This window comes from Mobula birostris, chromosome 9, assembly GCF_030028105.1.
Source record: "Mobula birostris isolate sMobBir1 chromosome 9, sMobBir1.hap1, whole genome shotgun sequence".
Taxonomy (NCBI): domain Eukaryota; kingdom Metazoa; phylum Chordata; class Chondrichthyes; order Myliobatiformes; family Myliobatidae; genus Mobula; species Mobula birostris.
In genome coordinates, this window is record NC_092378.1 from 23,221,514 (window position 1) to 23,247,035 (window position 25,522).

The 25,522-nt window shown below is 38.1% G+C and overlaps 1 protein-coding gene across 1 annotated transcript; it reads right to left on the bottom strand.

The window, feature by feature from the left end:
* Positions 1–8,807: 8,807 nt before the first annotated feature.
* Positions 8,808–24,076, bottom strand: ifrd1 (interferon-related developmental regulator 1). Its single transcript, XM_072267615.1, has 12 exons — positions 23,815–24,076; positions 18,175–18,297; positions 17,403–17,487; positions 16,510–16,634; positions 16,044–16,201; positions 15,915–15,965; positions 15,661–15,830; positions 15,119–15,227; positions 13,358–13,492; positions 11,382–11,510; positions 9,524–9,619; positions 8,808–9,302 (listed from the first exon to the last, which is right to left on the bottom strand). The coding sequence occupies exons 1-12, from the start codon at positions 23,855–23,857 to the stop codon at positions 9,213–9,215; spliced, it is 1,314 nt and encodes a 437-aa protein (XP_072123716.1). The 5' UTR covers positions 23,858–24,076; the 3' UTR covers positions 8,808–9,212.
* Positions 24,077–25,522: the final 1,446 nt, after the last annotated feature.

Consider the following 25,522-nt stretch of genomic DNA (forward strand, 5'->3'; position numbering starts at 1 on the left):
GTGTGAAGAGACCAAAAAGATTACTTTCTGGAATGGGAAAAATTGATTCGGCAGGTTCCCCTTGTATTTGAATCTGAAGCATATTATGGATGGAATTGTTGGGCTGTGGTCTAGAGGGTGGAAATAAGTATTGCTAGATACAATTATATGTTGTTATACCTGCCTGTTACACTTGGAAATCGTTGAACATTGTCCTACACAGAATCTGAATACTGGGGACGTGCACCTGGCACTATTCCAGTCAAACACTCCAGCTCCGTCCCACTGAGTAGTTGCATTGCTGATGATCCTGCAAATATTTGGGAACTGAACCTTTCTCCCCTTGATCTGTCCTTCTCCGCCAAGACCTTACAGGAGTCATTGAAAAATGTGAGAAAGTCACCATCATATTACCACCTATAGTTGCTTGAAATTTGAAAGCGGGGATTCAAAATTGCTTTAAGAAGCAGTTTGACTTTAAATTGGTTTCCAGAGACGGGGGCATGAGAGGTCCTGTTCTTGAATTGCTTGTGAGAAGGCAAATTTGAGGTCGGGGCTTTGCATTTTGTAAAAGATGTCATCAAACTTATGATTTAATTTTTGAAACCAGTTAAAATTGATGCAAATATTAAAAACTGATATTTTTTTAAATAATATATAATTTTCAATAATGTTAGGATATAAAAATATTTTTTAAATGGGGAAAAACACAGAAAGCAAAATAACAGCCTCCTCTTTGCCTCGTAATCTACAGGTCTGATCATCATAGAATTAATGGGGTCACAGATCTTGTATCATGTCTGACTGATGCAAAATCTGAGAGTCAGTTCTTTACTGCGACGTTAGGAAATCCCAGCAAGACTGGGCTTTGCACTTGGACTCCAGTGGTAGACGTGACAAGAGGGCTGTATCTGTCACCAAATCTGCCAAAATCCACACTCACATCTTACTCATTCTGTATATTGTTGTTTGGATGATATGTTAGCAATAATGTGGGATCCTGCTACTCTTTGCTAAAGCACTTAAATCAAAGTTCAGAACCGAGTATCAACAGGACAATTACCACTTGGTGTTTTAGTGGAAGGATTGCCTTAGGGCATTCACTGTGTTCACCCAATGCAACAGGAGACCAAATGTTTGGCCAGCCTTTATTTAAAATTCAGAGCAAAGATCAACACTAATCACACCTTCCTTTAGCAAATTTGGTGTTGTTTATAAATAGACTACCTAGGAAAAGGATTGTGCACTTTCCACATGGAAAACATTGGAGCTTGTTTTGAGTGTAACTTGTGTCCAGTTTCAGGTATTGTTATGGATGCATGCTATGGAGGTGAACAATGAAGAAGCTATCCTGTCCCTAAGGAGTGCTGAATCCTCTTCTAGAGGCACTGTGAGTGGAAAACTTTTTGTTTGTTTCGTGGATCAAAAGTTCCCATGTACTTCAGCTTCTCGAGTGGATAAAGGTCTCTCCAATTAGTCACTTAATTGTGTGAAATAACACATGGTAATGGCAGCCTGTTAAAATACCAATTTGTGTCCCATCATTAACCTAATCCCTCTATTGTCTGGATTCACAGTTCACAGAGAAGGCAGGAAATAATAAAACATAAGTAAAAGAAAAACTACAGTGCTAGGGATAAGAAAGTTAAAAAGAAGTTAAGCACGGGGATAAGGAAGTTAAAAAGAAGTTAAGCACGGGGATAAGGAAGTTAAAAAGAAGTTTGCGTTGGGCACGTGGCCAAGTGGTTAAGGCGTTCGTCTAGTCACTAGTTTGAGCCTCAGCTGTGGCAGTGCGTTTGTGTCCTTGAGCAAGGTACCTCGGTCTAGTGTCTGTGCGAGGAGTGGTGCCCCACACAGACTTCCAATCTGCGCCTTGTAAGGCATGAAAATGCCCGACACAAGCCTCTCATGGTCTGAGTCAACGTTCCCCCTAAGCACAAGAGATGGAATCCCTAAACAATGAAGTTTTTTTTTGCATTATGATATGAATTTAGTACCTTTGAATCAGCTGAGAACGAATATAGCTACAGTTTGTTTGGTATACACAACTTTTGGGCAGCAAATGCTTGTGGCGCATCACTTATAAACATCAATGAAATTACAAAGTGTACCTAGACAGTTAAACTGGATTTTCTCTCATTGTGTCTGGTCTAATGCAAAATCAGCAAAGAGTACTTATGGCAAAGATTCTCCATGCAGCACGATTGTTGTACAGTGGATTCTATTTAACTGGGCCATCAGTTAATCAGGGCAGCTGCTTATTTGGGACAACACTTAAAGAACAAAAACTGGACGTCTCTTCATTTATTTGAGACACTACGCTGCGTAACTGGAACATGAGACTGTCGCCAAACAGTTTCTAACTAGCATCAGTCATGTGCACTTGTTTGGCTGTTACAAACTATACCATGCTTAGAGCGAAGCTTTTAAAAAAGCATCAGTTGCATGTGTTAGTGATCAAAAAAGCAGTATTTTTCTCACTATAGTTGGTGAGAAATAATCACCAAGACAATTCAGAATTGTTTTGCTCACTGTGGTCTCAAGCAGCGATGCCAGAAATGGCTAGGACTGAAAATGCAATGATTTCATTACTCTAACAAACAAGAGAAAATCTGCAGATGCTGGAAATCCAAGCAACACACACAAAATACCGGAAGAACTCAGCAGGCCAGGTAGCATCTATGGAAAAATGTACAGTTGACAGTTCCAGACAAGACCCTCCTGCAGCACTGGGAAAAAAATGAGTAGATTTGAAAGGTGGGGGAATAGGAGAGAATCACAAGGTGATAGATGAAACCGGATGGGGGAGGAATGAAGAGCTAGGAAGTTGATAGGTGAAAAAGAGGGTTTTCACATTCCCCATCCCCTTGTCCCCCTCTCAGCTTATCTCCTTGCCTGCCCATCACCTCCCTCTGGTCTTCCTCCCCTCTTTTCTTTCTTCCATGGCCTTCTGTCCTCTCCCCTTCTCCAGCCCTGTATTTCTTTCACCAATCAACTTCCCAGCTCTTTACTCCTCTCAACCTCCTCCCACTCCTGGTTTCACCTATCACCTTGTGTTTCTCCCTCCCCTCCCTCCATCTTTTAACTCTATCCATCATCTTTATTTCTCCAGCCCTGCTGAAAGGTCTCAGCCCAAAAAGCCAACTGTACTTTTTTCCATAGGTGCTGCCTGGCCTGCATTTTGTGTTCCTTACTTTAACAATTTAGTACTAGCACAAAGAATTTGAAGGTATCAACAATCTTGAATGTCACAATGGAAATGTGTTCCTCCAGCATTTTGTGTTCATTACTTTAACAATTTAGTACTAGTATGGAGAATTTGAAGGTATCGGCAATCATCTTGAATATTACAATGAAAATGAAGATTTGGAGGATACAATCATCAAAATCTCAATACAAAACTGGGTGAATTATAGTTTTATAGTACGGTAGCATTGGTAGTGCTCTAATTTGTTCCGTATTTCATTCAAATACATAATTTGCTACTCAGTTTGTCTTATGCCTTTTCAAACTATTTCCATGAAACTCCGGCTAATTGGGCCAAAACATACTGATCCTGATGTGCCCCGATTAAATGGAATCTAGAATACAATTCCTTATGTTGCATCTCCGTCAACATGTAGAAGTAGCATGGAAGGGAAATAGAACCATAGAACATTACAGCACAGAAACAGGCCTTTTGGCCCTTCTTGGCTGTGCCAAACCATTTTTCTGCCTCGTCCCACTGACCTGCACCTGGACCATATCCCTCCATACACCTCTCATCCGTGTACCTGTCCAAGTTTTTCTTAAATGTTAAAAGTGAACCCGCATTTACCACTTCACACTCCCACCACTCTGTGTGAAGAAGCCCCCCCTAATGTTCCCTTTAAACTTTTCCCCCTTCACCTTTAACCCATGTCTTCTGGTTTTTTACTCCCCTAGCCTCAGTGGAAAAAGCCTGCTTGCATTCACTCTATCTATACCCATCATAATTTTATATACCTCTATCAAATCTCCACTCATTCTTCTACGCTCCAGGGAATAAAGTCCTAACCTATTCAACCTTTCTCTGTAACTGAGTTTCTCAAGTCCTGGCAACATCCTTGTAAACCTCCTCTGCACTCTTTCAACCTTATTAAAATCCTTCCTGTAATTTGGTGACCAAAACTGCACAGAATACTCCAAATTCAGCCTCACAACCTCACCATAACATTCCAACTCTTATACTCAATACTTTGATTTACAAAGGCCAATGTACCAAAAACTCTCTTTACCACCCTATCTACTTGTGACACCACTTTTAGGGAATTTTGTATCTGTATTCCCAGATCCCTCTGTTCTACTGCACTCCTTATATGTTCTACCCTGGTTTGTCCTTCCAAAGTGCAATACCTCATACTTGTCTGTTTTAAACTCCATCTGCCATCTTTCAGCCCATTTTTCCAGCTGGTCCAAATCCCTCTGCAAGCTTTGAAACCCTTCCTCACTGTCCACTATACCTCCAATCTTTGTATCATCAGCAAATTTGCTGATCCAATTTACCACATTACCTTCCAGATCATTGATATAGATGACAAATAACAATGGACCTAGCACTGATCCCTGTGGCACACCACCAGTCACAGGCCTCCACTCAGAGAAGCAATTCTCCACTACCACCCTCTGGCTTCTTCCATTGAGTCAATATCTAATCCAATTTACTACCTCTCCATGTATACCTAGTGAATGAATCTTCCTAACCTCCCATGCAGGACCTTGTCAAAGGCCTTACTGAAGTCCCTGTAGACAATATCCACTACCTTCCATTCATCCACTTTCCTGTGGCATATCTACATACTGTGTCAGGAAACCTTCCTGAACACACCTGACAAACTCCACCTCATCTAAATCCCTTGCGCTAAGGAGATGCCAATCAATATTAGGAAAGTTAAAATCTCCCATCACAATAACCCTATTGTTATTGCACAGTTCCACAATCTGCCTCCCCATCTGCTCCTCAATATCCCTGTTACTATTGGGGGGCGGGGGGGCAGTGTCTATAAAAACCACCCAGTAGTTACAGCTCCTTTCCTGTTTCTGACTTCCACCCACACGGACTCAGTAGAACATCCTCACATTCCACACACACACACACTGACTCAGTAGGTGTGATCACAGTGAGTGCAACTGAAGTAGAAAACGTATTTTTCTGGGAAATGCGATAGGATCAGGAAATGGAAGACAGTGGGTTGGAAGCATGTGACGTGTACACTGGCTGATTCGAAATGGGGTTAGTCAGATGATATCCACACCCTGAGAGCTGCTATCTACCTGAGCCCATAATGACCCTCTTCTGACCGAAGCATTACTGTGTGGCTCCACCTCTGATTGTTCTTGTCCCCATAAGGGGACTACTCATAGGATATTCCCAAACACTAAGATTGTAAGAATCAACTGTATATACCAATGAAAATTTTCATAAGCAGTACAGGAGACAACTAAGTCAGCTTTGTTCCCACCAGTTGATGCACGTGCATACTGTTCAATGGGATCACAGTGGTCTGGAGTTTCTACTTCAAGTGCATCAAAGCCAAAACTTAAGAAAGATTGAGATGGGTTTTTTTTTGTTTTGTTTTTTTAAAAAGCAAGAGTGCAAAATTACTTTCTTCATAAGTTCACTTGTTTCTCACCTCTAATTACATATACAACTGTTGCTAAACAATTGCATATTGATTTAATTCAATAAAGTATTCATGGTATTTGCAGCCCGGATTAGCTAATTAAATACAATGTACAATTAATATAGCACCTTTAATGCAACAGTTATTGGATGAGGACAAAATTCCAGATTATACCACTGAAGGAGATTACAGTACAGATCAGTAAGGGATGAAACTCAGAGGGATCATTTAAAATTGCAGCACAAGCTGACTGGAAGTCAAAGGAGATCACCAAGCACAAGGCTGTGTAGAACAGAGATTGATACAAGTAATGGATTGAACATCAAGCCTTTAAGCATATTTTGGTAGAGTGGAAGAATCTAATAGGAAATCAATGGAATAATCAAGTTGATGGTAATAAACGTGTGCTTCAGCACTGATGAGTTACAGCAGGGTTGGAGAGTAGTTAATTGTGAAAGGACACAGAATTGAATGTGGAGTGAACGTAAACTACAACACTTATGATACAAGCAGACAGGTTCACTTTCAGACAAATACCATTAACTGGAGGGGGAAAGCATTGCACAGGGACAAAGATTTTTGACAGGGACATGTGTTTTTGATTACATGACTGGTCTGCACTTTTAGCATTTCTGCACTGTTCTGCACATGACAAAACAGAAACATTGTCTCAAGATGAGAGAGCTGAACATCATCAGTGCACTTTTTGGTTGATATTATTGAGATTGATGACAAGTTGAAGGGGCTTAAGAATGGACCATAAGCAATAGTTGAAGGCCAACACCATGTAGCGTGATCAGACTGAAGTCTTTATATGATCAAGAATGAAGGGTGGTTTACTATATTAACATATGTCCCTCATGACTTTGATACAGACTTCCAAATCATGTTTTCACAGCTAAAACTGTTTGGAATCAAACATTTCAGGAAAAATAAACAGTTCAAGAGACAGTGAGTACTTGAGATAAAGGATGCTAGAGTCATTCATTACTATGAAACATGATTATCAAGTTTTGTAAAAGTTCTCCAGAAAACAACCCAAATAACTAGAAGGTACAACAACCATGTAATTTAAATAATAAACTTGTTCTTTTTAAATGTTGTAACAAAGCTTAGAAGAATAGTGATGGGGTGAAAGTAAAAAGCAAATGAGGAGAGCAAGGAAAAGGCATAAACAGTGTGTGAAAGGTTAGTCCATAAATGTTTTGAACATAAAATATACAAGAAAATAAGGTGTTGGACCTATTTAGGAATGAAAAGCTGATCAGCTTTTTAGCCAAAAACAGAATAGCCTCTTCACTTTTTCCATTAGATTTCTCAATGTTCCATGAACCCTACCTCATTATTTTTGTTGACACCATTTGTAATTTATAAATTGTCTTTGCACTGTACTGCAAGAGCTTTTTTTTATATAAAAACACACATATATCAGTAACAAATTATTCCAATCTGCGTCTGGAAGCAGAGGCTGATAAAATTCAGAATGAGAACTTTGCAAATATCTGCACAAAAGAGGAATGAAGTTGCTAGATCACGTGAACAATTGTGAAATATTGGTTGTTGCAAACAGCAAATGAGAAAGTATCAAGGGGTTTAGCATATTTGAAGGTGAATAATTAACTATTGTTAAAAGAAACAAGGGAGATAATTTTAGAGGTTCATTTCACTCCTTCCTGGTGCAGGAGAAATGCTAACTGTCACTTACAAAGGGAGAAAGGGATAATTCTAACTAGTTTACTTTCAGTTAGCAAATTATAGGAATCAATTCTAAAATAGTATTCATTTTCACTTAGAAAGACAGACTAGTCATAGTTGGCACAGTCTAGCTATTGATCAAACTGGAGGTCATCAAGGTAAATCAATGACTGCAGTATGTTTGATCTGGTGTAGGTAGATTTGGCAAGACTTCAGTTAAGACCCCACCCCACATGAGCTAATCTCAGGGGTTTCAATAGTCAAATTGGCTCAGTGGCAAGAATCAAAGGCTTAAGATTGACAGGTATATTTACAACTGGAAAGCTGTCAATGGAGCTCCACAGTGCTCAGTACCAATTGCTATGGATTTTGCTCATACAAGGAGACTTAACTGTGTTCTAAATTGTTTATGCAATCACTTTTCCACCTATAGAATACTTGGTACTATCTGCTCAAGTAAAATGCATCTTCCCTTAAAAAATGCTAATGCTCCAGACGATCCTGATGAAGCAGCTAGCTAGCTCACATTAGTGTGACTAGCCAACCTGGTACCTGGAGAAAGAAGCAAAATTGAAGTGGTCTAGCCAGACAGATTCTTAAGAGAACCTTTGGTCTCCATTCTCAAGAACCTGCCCAACCATTTTGGGGTGCCATGGTAGCTTAGTGGTTTGCATGATGCTTTACAGCTTGGGCATTCCAGAGTTCAGAGTTTGCATGCTCACCCTATAATTGTGTGGCTTTCCTCTGGTGCTCCTGTTTCCTCCCACAGTCCAAAGACACAACAGGTTAATTGATCATTGTAAATTATTCTGTGATCAGGCTGGGGTTAAATAAGTGGTTTACTGGGCAATGTGGCTCATTGGGCCAGAAGAGCCTTTCCCACATGTATCTCTAAATAAACAAACATTTGACAGGATTTGCACTTCCTCATAGTCTTAGGCACTCAAATTGGCTGAGATTTTGCTGTCATTTATTGCCATTAGAGCAGGCTTTCCAACCTTTTTTATGCCATGGACCGCTACAGACTGAATTGTCTGTGGATCCCAGGCTGGGAACAAAAGCAATATGAAAGGTGATGTGGGAGCCACAGATTTACTATTGCAGCTACCATTCTCTTCCATAGGAAGACAGTACACTTCCAGGTTAATTGGTTTCCAAGACCGTGCAAATAGAATTTTGCTTTATTCTGAAATGAAATAAAGAGGATACCTTTTGCACCATATTAGATTGATTGTGAGAATATGGCAAGTGCACATGCGATCCAATTGATTCACTGCACAATCGTCTGCAAGTGCACCTGCTACACTCCAAGCTGCACAGCGTGTACTGTTACAAACATGACTCAGTAAAATGTTTAATCCTACTACCCTGCTGTAATTCTTGCTCCATATAATATGCAACACCTTTGTTCCAAGACGTGTCCTGCATGGCATATCATTTTCTACACGAGTGATTTAAAACATTAACACATGGATTCCAATAACTGCACACTTCCAGAGCCAAATTCCCCAATTTATTGCAAAAATTGACTGGAACAAACATTAGCCATTACATTTGGATATGATACCAATGGTCATTTTGTATATTAAAAAAATCTGGTCACATTAAACTAATTGTAGCATTATACAGTACTAACAGTAAATGAGTTTCAGATATTTACCTACATCAATTAAAATCACATACAAGTAGCATCATTAAGCTGTGCAAATTTACGAAATAAATAAACCCAGATCTGGGTGGATAGTTAGAAGTAATTGGAAAATTATTATGACCAGATAAATACTTATAACAAAGGGGCAGAGGAAAGAAAGATTCTCTCCATCTGCTACATAAACAGATCAAGTATAATAGATACACACTTCTCACAGAAAAGCACCTTTTGAATTTGGCAGGAATTTATATATATTCTCCAATGTCTGCTCTCTTGTCACGGAATTTGTTCCTGGCCTTCGTTCTAGCCTTGCAAATAGCAGAGTTGTAAAAGTGCTGAAAAACAGCAAATGAAAAAGCTGTAAAGCCTGTAAATGTTAGTTTTAAAAACAGCCAACACTTCATGAGTAGTATTTTCAAAATCAAATTATAACATTGATCCCAGCAAAATGATTAGAAAATTTGCACACCACCTTCCACTCAATTGCTGACCTTGCACTTTTCCATCTCCCCAAAGAACATTATTGTTTGCCTTCTCGTATGAGACTTAGCCTTACCCGTTCAACTCGAGAAGTCTTGGTTGCTTTAAGAGTAGCAGCATCAAGCAAGAGTGGAGGTCCCAATTCAAAGACACTGCGCACAAATTCATTAGCCTGTTTAAGAGAAGTAGCTGTTAATTATTCCAAAATGGTTCACCCAAGAACAATTCTTAGAATCTGTACTGCAGCAATTCAAGTATATCTACATTCCATTTGTTCCTGTAAAACAGCTTCAAACACATATGGTACATCTAGTGAATACAGCAGCAAAAAACTCTAGTATGCTTTAAAAAAAAAAAAGCCAGCACATCCTTTCCCAGTTCTATGAACTCCAAAAATAGAGGTACAGGCAGAAACTATACAACTTTGACTCACAAATACGCAGTCAATTGAGTTTTAAAACAGCTCAAGGGGCTGAGTCGTAACACTTTGAAAAGCATGTCACATCTGTGCCATTTCATTTACAATTGGAAGGACTTCAACTCTGGTCATAGTCTAAAGTCCATAACTTCCACAATTCCACTCCTAACTTGACTGTGCAGTCAAGCTGCATACTTGACAACTTCCTCCTCTAAACAGGTCAAAAGCAATTTTTCATCTTCCCTTGCATGGCTTCCTGCAATAGTTTAACAGAAAGGTCATTAAGAATTACTATGGACTTCTGCCAAGCTCAAATAGCTAGTTAGTTTCTCGATGTCAGACATGCAGAGACAAGGAGAATCAATTTTAGTTAAAAAGAATGATACATGGAATATACTGCTTGAAGCAATGGCAGAGTAATGTACAAAAAGCTGCAGGTACTCAGATCATGCAGCATCTATGGAGGGGAATAAATAGCTGCCATTTTTTTTAGACCAAGAACCATACAACAGTTCTTTTGTCTTTGAGATTTATTAATTTTTATTTTAACATGTTGCAGTAATGAGCTGAATTTCTGCCAATTATTATTTTAAAAAAAGGCAATTGAATAACCAAAGACTGGATGACCAATATGTAGCAAATAAACTCAATAAGTAGACTCCAAATACACCCAATCTACTGCACACAATTCTTACACTCCATTATTTTTTATTTATTTATTTATTTTTTTTAAAGTGCCTTCTATTTATACTCCAAAAGGTAATTAAAATGCAGAAATATTGTTTCGTTATACAGACATCTACTATATAATTTATTGAAAACTAAAACTGAGCAAGTTGCACTCAAAAGACTGGTCAAAAGTTGCAGTACTGGAGTTCATGCAGCCAAAATCAACATCAAGTTTAAGAATTATGCCACGACCAGTTGCTGGTATCTCAACATTTCAGTAATATGGAGGGAAGTGCTGGAAAAATCAATATCAGTTATCAAACCACCCAGTATTTTCATCCTTGAAAACAATTTCTGTCATAATCAGCCTACAGTAGCAGGCACTGCAGATTTTGTCTTTTGACTCAGGAAGTTCATTGCACTCCAGCCTTTTCCTGCAGTAATTGCCTATCAACTGTCTAATCTGTGTTCAAGTTTGCAATATGCAAATTTAAACTGGAAAAAGCTCCATTTATGGTTATTTGTGCAAAATGGCTTTTGTGCATACTCAAAAAAAAAAAAAAAAAAAAAATTGGCTGTCCTAAAAGCAATGCAATTACAAGTTAACACACACAAAATGCTAGAGGAACTCAACGGGCCGGACAGCATCTATGGAAAAAGAGTAAACCGTCAACATTTTGAACAGAGACCCTTCACTAGTTGACTGTTTACTGTTTTTCATTGATACTGCCTGGCCTGCCCAGCTCCTCCAGCATTTTGTGTGTATTATTTTGATTTCCAGCATCTGCAGATTTTTCTCTTGTTTGCAATTACAAGTTATATCTTTGCTCATTTGAAATCTGCTAACCTGTAGATGGAACCTTATACCAGATGCAAGTAGTTCTTTGAAGGTTTCATATGTACGCCTTTTCACCCATGTATCAATATACATGCATTCAGGACCAAACGTAATAGTTTCAGGATCGAAGTCCCCATCCTACAGAAAACAAAAAGAACCCATTCAACAAATTGGAGCAACTTGCAACATTTTGGGTGGCAAATTCCCAGCTTTAAGTTCAGAATTTTCAGAAAATACATAGGGCAGGAACTTAGTCAGCTATGCATTTAATGAACTTAATTGTGCATTTACATATCTGTACAAGGCAGACATCAAGTGGGAAAGTAGTCAGTCACTGATTATAATAGAGATAACGAGGATGTTACAAAAATTTTGTGGGGAGATTACTCTTTTACATACACAGCAGTTTTCTTTAAGTTTCCACCCGTAAAAATACTTGGCTTCCAATGACATTTACCTCTAACAAAATAACAGCTTGGAAATATGTACATGCTACTTGTTTACTACAGTTATTGGATAGGAAGCACAGAAGTTAATTCAGCACTAATATTGTTAAGACAATCCATTAAAAAGCATTCTGCAGTGGATAACTGCATTCAAGTTGTAAAGCTTCCACCATTTAATATGCTTGGTAAGCCCATGAAATTAGGTTAGTGACCAACTAGAACATTTTTATTAAAGTGTTTAAGGATGCATTCCACTACTGTTGGGATCATTTCTGGTACAGCACCATCCTTTGGCGAATGTCTTTTTGACAATTGGAAAAGCATCCGACTCTTAACTACCACAAAGAAAGTTTCAGTAAATTTTAATTTCAGGAACCCTGTTGCTCGCATTCAATAATGAAACAAATTCTCTGCTGCCAAATAGAAACAGCCCATAAATTTAACACAAGTCCAAACCCCATAGATTTTTGCAAATTATGAGAATTTTACTAAATACTGCAAAATGAGAACCACCAACCAAAAGCTTCCCAAATCAGATTAAATAACTGTGAAATTAGAAAAGTTGAAAAATATAAATAAAGGCAAATTCAATAATCAAAGTGGAATGGAGGAGATAGAAAGTTAGATGAAAACCAAGTTAAAAATCCCCAATAAATCAAACTTAAACTAAATGAGATATGTTTTCATTAATTCAATTTTAGTAACCAAGACTTTGATAGCAATTTGATATTTGCATGCAATAAATTTTCCATCTAGTTCATGCAAAGGAAATATAGAAAATTTACTCCATCTATGAGGAAGACAGTAAAGTCCCATTTTTATGAAGTGGTAGAACATTATTGCCACTGTTGAATAACTGGGTATTTTTTCATTACTCGTTACAGAATTTATACAAGTACGAACCTCAACAGCAAATTCTAACTCACTCTTTAAAATTCAGTGAGAAAATGACAAAACTCCAGAAAAAACTTGCAGCAAGGTAAGAAATATTTTAACTATTTAGTGAGAATATTATCTTCTACTGTAGATACTGTGCACCTACTGTAGATACTGTGCACTATTTAATATGTTGGATGATGGACAAATAGTGTCTCTCAATATTGATGCTGATCACAGAACTAGACTAATACCAACCTAATTCAAACTATAAATTTGACAGGTAGCGATTGCCAGAGCACAGGACAAGATAAGTCACAAAACAGACAAAGTATGAAATCTGCACCATATGGTACAGGATTATGAAATGCATTTTCAAAAAAAGTAACAAACACTCTGCAGCCCCAAATTAGAAATTACACCAGTTTAATGAGCTTAATTTCAGAAACAGTCATATCCTGGTTTCCTCTGCTTTGTTTATAGAAATTTTTATAGTTGCAGAATAAGAAAATAAAGGAAGGAGGCTGAATTAAGGAGAAATCCAAAGTTGTCATTTTAAAATAAAATGAGTGGAAAGATGAAATTTCAAAACCAGAAAATGAACATTTGAAAAATAAATTTACATGTGAAAAATAATTGCATTAACAATACCAGAATTATTACCTCTACAGTCTTCAAGACATCTCTAAATACAGACCGCTGTTTCTTCCTGTCTGTTTTGGCTCGATACTTGTTACTATCTGTAGCCAGACATTTCAACTTGCAACGAAGAAGCTCCATATCTTCAAACTCAAAGTCCTGTTCAGAGATATTCAACCATTAGAAAGACTTACAGTAAGGACCCTACCATTTCTGTTATAAATACTTGATTTAGTTATTATACAGCAATACACCAACTACAGAAAAACATTTTTCTTGAAAGTGTATTTGCACACGTACTGAATGATTTTTTTTTTAAGAAAAGCTTTTTTGATTCAACAGAGAGTATCAAATGAGGGAACTAGAAGTGAATGCATAATTCCTGGCACTGCCATTTAGAATTGCAATAGTGAAGGGCAACATTTTATGGTCCATTAAGGCAAGGATAATTCAAAACATCTAAGGCCAATTGTGCCATTCCAGCTCTTTAAAACTGCAATCCATATAAGACCCACACCCACCATTCTAGTAGCCAAGTATTCTATAAATCAGGGGTCCCCAACCTTTTTTGCACCGTGGACCGGCCGACCGGGGGTGGGGAGGGGTGTTCAAATAGGGTTAAACTCACCTCAACATGTCTTTTACGGTTAGGGTTGCCAACTCTCTCACTCCCAAATAAGGGACAAAAGTAGGAGTCAAATCGCGGGACACTTTACCCCAGGAAAGACTATCACAACCATGAAGCCTTGCGTGGGCACCTGTGTGCGCATGCGCGTACGTGTCGATCCCACTAATTGGTTTTGCCTTCATCTTCCCGACTATACTGTACATACATTTCTACTTTATATAGGCTGTGTATTTATCACATCAATCCTGCTTTTACTATATGTTAGTGTTATTTTCGGTCTTGTCTGTTATTTGGTATGATTTGTTAGGTTATTTTTTGGGTCTGGGAACGCTCAAAAAGTTTTCCCATATAAATTGATGGTAATTGCTTCTTTGCTTCACGCCATTTCGGCACGAAAGGTTTCATAGGAACGCTCTACCTTAGTGGGGGAAATACGGCACAAGGGTGGTCCCGTATGGGACAAACCAATTTAGCTCAATATACGGGATGTCCCGGCAAATACGAGACAGTTGGCAACCCTATGTTCAAGTTCAACAGTGCGTGATAGGGAATGAGGAAAGGTGCAGCTGACTCATATCATTTCTTCATGACCCGGTAGCACATGCTTTGCAGCCCAGTGGTTGGGAACCGCTGCTATAAATGACACCAAATCCCACCAGTAGACTACCTTTTCATACAATGCTAGATAGGGACCAAAATTTGGACCAGGCTCACAACATAACAGGGAATGACATGGTTTCTGGGTAGACCACTCCCTGTTAATAAGCATGATTTGACTCTAATCAGAAGGAAACTTTCTCCCTATGCCCACATAGAAACTCACTTGATGTGTCACATGCGATTTCCAGCCATTCAAGAACACACCACCTGCAAGGAAAGTGAGGGCTCCCACCCTAACATCAAATATTGTATAACCAAGCAGCTCTGTCCTGGTGGACCTTGTACTGAGCAGATGACAAAGGGTACCTCTGACTAGCAAAGACACCATAGGATGATAGGCTTTCAATATCACAAGACTTTTATGATTCTTTGGAGAAAAAAATAAAACACCTAAACATTACTTCACATAAGACCAAGTGATTTACGTATTAGTTAATTCAATTATTTTACCAAAATCCATAGTTGATGACTAAGAGATAGAGAAAACATTTGCTTACATCATAGATATCCCTGGCCAATTCAAATAAAAGTGCCATTGTCTCTCCAGCAGCAATTCTCATATCCACATCACCACATGAAAGAAGACAAGGAAGTTTGGGCAAATGGCTGAAATGGAAATAAAATGAAGCATTATCTTCAAAAACCTAGAAATAAAATTATCACAAACTAGATGGACAATAAATAAAATTATTATTGTTATGTTTTAAACCATGCTACACATTTTAAATCTTTAAGAAACTAAAGTCAGAAGCAGCTTTGCTGGAAGATTAGCTTCCAGTTTAAAATATAACCACAATTTAGAATAATGGCTTGCAGATTTACAATTTCAGCACATAAAAACAATACTACCACAATCCCAAATCTCATTAGCATCACTCAAAATAAAGCATCCAAACAAAAACTGATATTATTTTATGGATTTTAACCAATTAACCAGAGCTAGTATCCCCAATCTAGTGTGTAATGTTATCCAAGGAAAAAAAAAGCTTTCAGAAATCATTCTGCTAGAAAGCAATTAAGTCATATCAACTATACATACACTTCAAATACTCTCTTCATCAATGAGGCTGGACAAATTGTTAGCAGTAGTGTCCATGCTACTAATGTAGTGATATCCAATTGTGTTGTTTGGACACCAATCGTCTTATCCTGCTTCTGGTAAGGTGCTGTAAAGATGCTCTCAAGGTAGGTCATTGTTAAGTGCAGATCCTATTTTAAAATAGAGAAAACTATTAGTTTTAGACTTCAGTTCTGAATTTACATTCATTTTCTTAAAATAATCACCATGCTCACCTCAATATCATCAGCTGCAACGTAGCAACAAATAGCCAAACTTGTAGCACACTTGAAGCAAAGCAAAATTGCGTTAATATCAAAATAGTCAATTATTTCAATAAATGTTTAAGAACAAACACTACCTACAGCTCTCCGTGACTGCACACAGACTGATTTGTCAGTAAGGATGGTCTTGAAAATGGGCCTCAGACTTTTGAAGACCTCTTCACTTTCAATGCTAGATCCCAGCTGAATGCAGAGAAGAGAAGCAACTTGGGCAGCAACACATCGTTCTTCACTTTTTCCTTTTTGTGAAAAGAGGAAAAAAAACTGACCGGTTATTGACTTACAGAATAGTTGTTTCAAAATTGTTCATCAAGTTAACATTATATGGATAGCTAAATTTAAATAAACAAATTGAAACATATGTATTGCATCAATACATACAAAACCAAAGATCAAGCAATATCAATACAATTCAGCAAAGCAGTACAATTGGACTTGCGTCATTCTAAATTCAAACAGTCAACAAATAGACAATTATTGTTCCAAGATCATCAATAATCAAGATGGGATTAGCTTAAGCAATGAGGAAACAAGATCTCCAATCTACCTTTCTTCAGACAACGCTCAATACTGTCTGTTAGAGTCACCCTTCTTTCGAGGATAAAGTCATAAAGGAGTTTGGAAGAGAAAGCAGTTTTCAATCCTTCAAGGGCAGATAGTCTGACCTTTGCACTGTGGATGCAAACATGCATTAGTTAAACAGATTTTTAAAGCGCTCCATCAAACAAGATCAGCAATTCCCATTCCATTAATAAATACTACTTGTACCACCAAACCCAGCTGTACAAAAAGAATTCATGTACTTCACCATAATTGACAATTCTTAGTAGGAAGGTAACAGGTTAACTTCAAGACACAGGTGAAAACCATGGATTTATCAATTGACAAAAATTATCAATAATCCAAAATTTTAGACTATTACAAATTTGAATGTTGTACAACTTAATGTAATCTTTTGCAAAGGCATTCATAATCTAATAGAAAAAGAGAAGTCTTTTGAAGATATGGGGAAATAAGGTTTACCCTCCACAATTTGATGTTGAAACTTAAGAACTGGTATACTTCATTAATTATTCCTCTGTTTATGGCCTTGTCATGGTGTCACAACAATGTATCCACTGAATCTCTCCAACTTTATTCAGGAGATGGGGGGGGAAGAGAAAGAAGGGTGGGGAGAGGAGAAAGTGCTGAATAGAAGCCCATTTCTATTCAACTTCTTCCCTGGCAAATCCAATTGTCATCTAACATTTAATGAATATACAAGCTCATGTTTAAGTGCCTCTGCAGCATACAGGGGAAAAAAAAGAACTACTGAATAACATCTATTTCAACTCCAAAACTGATGACTAAATTATGGTTATAAAACAATGTCTATCAAAAGAACAGTTTCTGAAGCATAGACATTCAGTATACATTTAGTATACTATGGATCTGAATTACCTTTTATCAAGAGTGCTGTCAATTAATCCTCTCAGTTTATAGTCATAATCCTCTTGGCTTGCTTCTTCATCAAGATCTTCAACAGCTGAAAGAGATCACCCGTTTAGTCATTTGGGTCATTTAAAAATTATGTACATTAGACAAATATGTTGAATGCATGTATAAGATGGCCACAATGTTTTACAATTATTGTCTCTTTTGTGTTAACTGCGAAATTTTTATTCAAAACAATTCTGAGACCCACTGGGGTTGCCTCCACATTCTCAATGGAGGAGACCCCAGTGGACTAATGTTAATATATAAAATTAGAGAACTGGTTAAATTTTTAAAAGTTGGCTCAAAAATTTAGTTCAAGTTATTAATTTGAAACTTTGTTTCAAACTGCAAGTTACACAGTCAGCATCTCAGTTGCAATAGTCATTGACAAAGATAAGAATCAAGTAAACCCCTAGCAGTGGAGAGCTTTGGGAACTACAAGCCTAACGTAACCAGTTCATAAATTATGCACGGTGAAGTTACACAAGGAAAGCAGGTCTCAAATCCTTATTTTCCTTTGGGTGAATCAGTTTCCCTAACAGCCTGTTCACAGTTGGTAGTCAATAAAGTAATTTTGCCAATCTTGTTATTAGATTTAGTCAGTTCACGTACACCTCATTCTGAGAAAAAAATAAAAAGGAGTGTTCAGGGTCCAGAAAATCCAGTTACTAGATTTCAAAATCTACAGAGGCAGGAATTTCATAGAGGTACTGGTGAGAATTCAATGGCACCTTACTTTGATCAGTTTCTGTACTATCATCAGCCAAGCTGGTAGGATCACTGAAACTGCTACAGTGGCTCATGGTTTCAATGGATGCATCTTCGTCGCTGAAAGGCTGCACTGCTCGGTGCTGTCTACCTGTCAGGGAGAAATAGAAGTGATCAAGAATTGTTACATCTACTTCAGCTGACGCTGGGTAGAAAAACAAACACACTAACGGTTAAACTACATTTTTACAAATTTCATCAAGTTAAATTTTATCCGACATAACACAAAAAAACTCATTTTCTTGCATTATTAAGAACAAATAAACTCAATGCAACCTTTCTCTGACACTGTTGTCTTCCAGTCAAACCACACAATATTGTATCAGATTACAGGAAATTACAAAACCCATATGCCATTACAAAAACTCAATTCCTGCGAATTAACATTTCTTAAACAGAAATGTCCCAATCCATTTTAATCAGACATCAATTCTTGGTACTTAAAGACTTAAAAAAAAGCATAGCTAAAATAACTTTCTGGATCATGAAATGTTTGAGGTGAGCCTGGGGCAGAAACATCACAGAAAGCAGTACAACACAAACAGAAACCTTAAGCCCACTATATTTGTGCAATGATACTAATCTAAACTAAGTCACTTGCCTGCACATGGTCCATCATCCCTGTTCATTCACATGTCAGCCAAATGCTCCTTAACATTGCTCTTTTATATGCTTGTCATCTCCCCTAGCGGGGCATTCCAGGAGCCTACCATTCTCCTAAAAAAAAACAACTTGCCCTGTACATCTCCTTGAAGCATTCCCCTCCTCTCACTAACTTTTGCCCTCTAGCGTTTAAGATTTCCACTTTGCGAAAAGTACTATCTACTCGATCTACTTGCAGTTTACACACCAATCTTAGGGAAAATACACAAGTATTTAAAGATCTCACCAACTTCCCATTGCTCCCTACCGAAAACCCTCCCCAGGTTTTCTTGTAATTAATGCACAATGCTTTAGGGTTCTACTTAATCCTACTTCCTAAAGACATTCTGCAGCCCCTTGTAATCCTCTAATGCTCAAGTTCCTCCTGTTTCCTCATATTTCCAAGGCCTTCAGATTTCAACTTTTTCCCCATTTGTCTAAACTTCAAATGATTGTCATCTAAACTGCCTGAACCCAAGCTGCCATGCTCATCTTTCACCTGCACAGGAACATGCTCATCCTGATCCCCAACCAGCTGGCCTTTAAAAGACTCCAACACATCAGGTGTGGATTTACCCTAAGCCTCTCCCAATCTACTGTCCCTGTTTCTGCATTGTAATTAGTGTGCCCCCAATTTAACACTACCTCCTCCCACCACAAAGGGTCCAGTCTTGCCCTTATCCATAACTATATCAAAATTAAGGAATTTTTACTTATCAAAATGATCAACTACCTGACTGGGATGATATCCCAATATAATCTCCACCTTCAAGCATTTCTTCAAATATAACGGTCATAAACTTTATGTTAAAGCAAAGCCCCAAATGATTCATAAATTCCGCTCAAACTCCAACTAAAGTTAGAAAACAAATTTCAGTCCCAAACACGAGTACATAAACCAGAAGGACATTACACCATACTACCAAGGGAACAACTTGTCATAGGAACTGATCTGACCACTAGAAGCACAGCGGTTTGTATGAATATCACTTCCTATACACAAGCTGTTTCTTTTAATATATATATTATTTCCAGCTAATTTGTATTCAATATGAAGTACACATCTCCACTTTATTAGCCCTTGAAATAGCAAGTTTTTATTAATATTGGTGAATATTTAGCAGATATACTTTGAAGTATTATGTTTATCATTTATTATTAAGACAACACAGCACCACAAGTCTACTTTTATTTACACAGCTAAATTATGGAGTATTACATATGTGTACTGATTGGGAGGATAAATCAGCAGTATTAGTATATTCAGGCATACAATGATCCTATACCACATTCAATACATATTTTACTTCATTTTCTCCAGCTTCACAAGCAAGATCACATTAAAAATCCTGAAGAACGCTTCCTTGCTGGGCGAGCTTTGAGGTGTTTAACTCGCTGCATAGCTTTGTGCATATGCACTGCAAGGGCAGTAGAAATTGTCTTGCTATAAAACTGCTAACCTTATGTTCACAGTGATCAAGATTTGCATCACTTCCCTTATTAACAGCAACCTGTAATGCTTTGCAAAGAATAGCTTATGATTTAACTTTACTGTGAAATCCTACAGGGCACATTGGCTGCCATAAACCCTTACGACAGGGCCTATATAAAACAAGAGTCCCTGCCTCTTATGGAGGCAACGTTTAAATCAAAGGGATAATTATTTCTAAAAGTTTGCCAGCATTGATTGGAGCTTTAACAAAATAACATTGGATAATATGCATCCTGTGACTATTGCTGCAGCACAATTATCCATGGAAAAAAAAATCCAAATCACTACATTTTAAACTGGCACTTCAAAAGCATTTTATGTTCCTTGGGATTTAAAACCAAATTTTAGTATTTCAAGAGATTTCGTCACCCTTTAAGCCATCACAGAAGTCTTCATTCCGACTATGATAAATGTCCCAAACTTTGGAACTTGCCATTCAGAATTTCTAGGAGTTTTTAAATCACTGAAAGTTTAAGGGCCACACTATAATTAGATTCAAAATGAAATTTTAAAGCACAAATAGAAACCTGATGTTAATGTTCTGCAACTGCTGCTTCATTCATTGCTGGGTTCTGATGATCAAATGTGAACAGGATCTATGGTAGATTCTGTTGATTTTCAAATCACAAATCTAAAAATTAAATACGTCAAGTAATTGGACCCTACCACTCTCCAATGATCACTTAGATTTTTAAACTGCACCACACACCACTGTTGTACAATAAACTCAGAAGCACATGCAAATAAGTATTCATTCCAAACGCCTCCCCAGGAGTAATTTGTACACCTCACATTTGTATTTGAGCACTTGTAACTGAGGACAGGAAAGTTTCAAATAGCCACATGAAGTCATAAGCATTTGGAGCACTACAGAGAAAAGTTATTATGCTTGGAACTGGCGCTGATTTACCAGAATGTTCCTCCAAGGGTTCAAGTCCAAGTTTATGAAGCAAAATTTGTAATTCCAAAGATGGCAGAATTAGACTGATTACAGAATTTTACAATTAATATGAAAGAAGCTTTACAACAGCAAGCTTACTGCTAATATTAATTTGAGGTTGGGTTTTGAGATGGGTGGATCACATTCCCTCCTGTTTCTACAAGATAAATGTAGTGTCAAAATAATTACATAGTCAAGTTACACATCTCCCAGCAAAACAAATGCCATGAATCCCATATTTTAGAATGCTTTTGTTAGTGTGCTAACACCAAGTTCTGATATATCCAAGGACGGAGCCAAGTTCAAAGTGACCCAGAAGACAGCAAATATGCTTATCTCAGCATAGAACAGCCAACTTCATATTTTGAGATTTGAACTGTTTCTCAGAAAACCCAGCCCCATGCCCCAATAGAATTATGTTTCAATCAGATCACTACAATCATTTAAATGTTGAGCATAGGTACTATCCATATACTCACAAAAATATTCCCTTCCTCCCAGGAATCTATGAGCAACTCTTATTCCCTTGATTACTAGTAGAGACCCAACAACTCTTTCTGCAAGTTCTCGCAGAATCTGGTTTAACATAACTGGCATCGGTCATGAAATTTGTTAACTCTACCTAACACAAAACTCCATGTACAAATAATAACTCTGAAAACAAACCTGTCAATTGCACTTGATCATGGACATTTCTTAGCCCTCCAAGTTTACAATGACATTGATAATTTATGTCAAGTTTTTTGTAAAGTCAACCAAGTGTTTAAACTGTGGCTTGATTGAACTTGTCCTGGTGGAATTCTATTGCTTCTGTTGGCACTCCAGTTCTGACCATCTCTGGTGGCTGGCTGTGTGGAAACAGTTTTTGTCCAGCTCTCAAAAAAATGAGCTCTGATAACACAAGTGCTCATATAGCACATTTTCTTCCATCAGGGAGACTAGAACACTGCATCATATTCAGTAGCAGCTTTGCAAGGTACTTACTTACAATAAGACATTAATTGTAATAAAGTTCAACCTACAGTTGCCCTTCCCAAATGGTTACTCTACTTGCACGCTAACTTTATTGTTCGTCACCATTTGCAATAATACACGTTGACAGGGAAAAAAAAACAACAGCAGCATCGCACAGTGACTTGTGCAACATCAAGATACCCTAGTCTAAACACAAACACTTCAATCTCTCAGAATTTTAGAACTCATTTGTCCGCATTATCTTCCATTGGCAACATCCTCACCTAGTTATTTTGACCACTTAATCTTGTTGTATTTCTTCTAACCCACGCTGACACCAGCTTTGTACCACCATTACTCTTGGCTTGTACACATTTGGTCCCATCATGAAGTCAACCATAAAAATTTTAAACAGTCGTCATCCAGCATTGATTCTCACAACTCATTAAAGTTTCACCAACCCAATATTGCCTACTACTTGCACTCTGTCCTCTAACACTTAATCACTGACAAGTATTTTACTTTCAACTTTACACTGTAATTTCAATAACCTGCACAGCTGCTTACCAAAGGCCATTTCAAGGATCATTCACATTAACTTGCTTCTCTTCGTCTACAAACCTCAAAAATCAAAACTTTTGAAATAATGTTCATTTCTAACGAGGTTATTGAATGCTTCCACTTTACTATGAGCGGCATTTCACTCAATGCTGGTGTAGGTCTACCTTCAGGCGATTTTAAAAATACCCCTTGAATGGGGTTCAGACATTTTCAGTGTAAGCAGTTGGACACTAGCCCTGCTCCCCAACCCCGCCAAGGGCTTGTAAGGGATGGGTAAAGAAAGCTAACAAATACATGACATTGAGTACAAAGCAATCTGATTTATTGAAAGAAACATTCATTTGAATAGCCAATTGCAAAAGTAGCTTTTCTTTTCAATACTTCAAAACTCTGCTCACTTATAAAAACTAGATGTCTGTTAATATTTATTAGAATTGGTTAAAATTTCACCTGAACCACGCCAACTGTACAAATCTATCTAACCTGATCAACCCATTATTCAGCTTAAGGTCGTAACATTATCCTTCCTTTGGACTAGTCAGGGACATGTCGAATTCCCCTGATGAACTGTGGTAATTTAAGAATTACAATGTGGGTTTGAAACTAGCTGTAACTGATTGATCTCCAGTGAAAGTGCCTAGGGAAGAGTCATTACCAAGTGGAGTAGCCATTGCCCGCCCTGAAAGCGCCTACAATTGCCACAGCCTTGCCTACATCAGCAACGTTCGTGCCTCAGAGCCCTAACCCAAACATATACAGAGTCAAGCCACCGCGGAGCCGGGCCCTTCGCCCAGGCGGGCCCACATGTGGCCTGCTGGGCGGTGAACAGCCGCCGGTCGCACCATTGTCTGCCCGCCACTCGACAGGCTCCTGCTGGCTCCGCTCGGCACGCCGGGAGTTGTAGTGCGACCGCACCCATCCTATCAATTAACGCCGGCGAATCGTTTGAAATGAACTACAGCGACCAGAACCCATTGCTCCACCACGCTTGCTCAACGTGCCTCTTCCGCCGATCTTACCTCCACCACCTCCCTTGTTGTTCCGCTTCTTGGATTTCGGCATTTTCCCGATTCCTTTCCCGGGAATGGCAACGCTGCAGTCTACTACTATCCCCTCAGAATTACCGATCAGCCGATTGAAGAACACTTTTTACTGTAACGTCTTTCAGGAACCAGATGTAAATCACCAAACGGCAATAAAAAATAATAAATAATCCCAGTAGATAACGACGAACCAAATCGACTCATTTTACCACTGCATTAACTAGAGTCAGCGTAAGAGTGCCACGTCGGCTTTTATATGGCTGTGGTGACGCACGGCTTACGTAAAACGGAGCGCGAGGGGCGATGTCGCGTTCAGCCAATCAGCGCACGGCTGTGATTCTCCGCCCACCAGTTGCGTCAGAGACACGTTGGCGGAAAAGTAGTGGAGAGATCGGGAATTGGCGGCGGTGAGCGTGGGAGAGTTGTGTCATTGTGCTGACCTCCCCACACTGATACGTGACTCAACAAATTAAGGGGTTATTTGCAGAACTTCGCCCACTTAACGTATTAGATTAAAACGTGGAGACATTTCTCTAAAGCTGGATAACTGTAATGTCAGGTAAAGTATGGTACCTGAGTGGAGCAAAGGTACTGTATAGGCTGTTAGTAGAACTGCAATATTCGCAAAAAAAGTGCAGTAACTATTAACAGAGTTCACGTTACGTTTACTAAAGATTAAATGCTCCGGACTGAGTCATCAGTAATGTAGATTAGAAGGTTACGAAATAATTCTGAATTAAGATTTCATTAATCTATAGTAAAATATCTTGACATTGTTTAATTGTTAAGGAAAATAATAAGACAACTGCATTCCTCCAAAGAGAGCTATTTGAGGTCATTCTTACCCTCGGCCATCGGGCTGGGGAACTGATGATCTTCTGTTAGGCTGAGGAAACTTTTTTAAATTCTTTCTTTCTTTTCTTGTAATATTTGTATATCTGTGCACTTGTAATGCTAGTGTGACACTAATTTTCTTTGGGATCAATAAAGTATCTATTATACATCTAAAAAATATCAGCCGTCTTAACAAGGAGTTATTTTTGTAATTGAATGTCAAAATGATTTACTATAGAATCTCAGCCATTCAAGCCAGTGAGATTTTTACTTACTTACTCACCCATTCATTCCAGCCAATGTAACAAAGCTAATTTTAAACATATGCTCCAGTTTTCGTATTACACAAATAGGAGCTTGAAAACAGATTACTGTACTATTAAACTAAAAATGGCATTTATGTAAACCATGATGAAAAGCTAATGATCGCTGAAGCAAGTGACCATGACTTTTAAAATTTAATAAAAATAATTGAGAGAAAAAAATAGCTTCTTATGTGTTTTGTATAAATTAACTAACTTCAAAACTTGGACTTGTGCAACTGGATCCTCGACTTCCTCTTTGGGAGACCAGTCATTATAGATCTGTAATAATAACTCCTCCTCTCTGACAATTAAGGTAGGCACACCTCAAGGATGTGTGCTTAGCCCACTGCTCTACTCTCTCTATACTCATAACTGTGTGGTTAGACACATCTATAAATTTGCCAATAACACCACTGCTTTTGGCAGAATCTCAGACAGCAACAAGGAGTTGCACAAAAGTGAGACCATTGGGGAGGGAGTACAGGAGCCTGAAGACCCAAATTTGACGTTTTAACAACAGAGTCTTCCTTTTTGGCATCAGATTT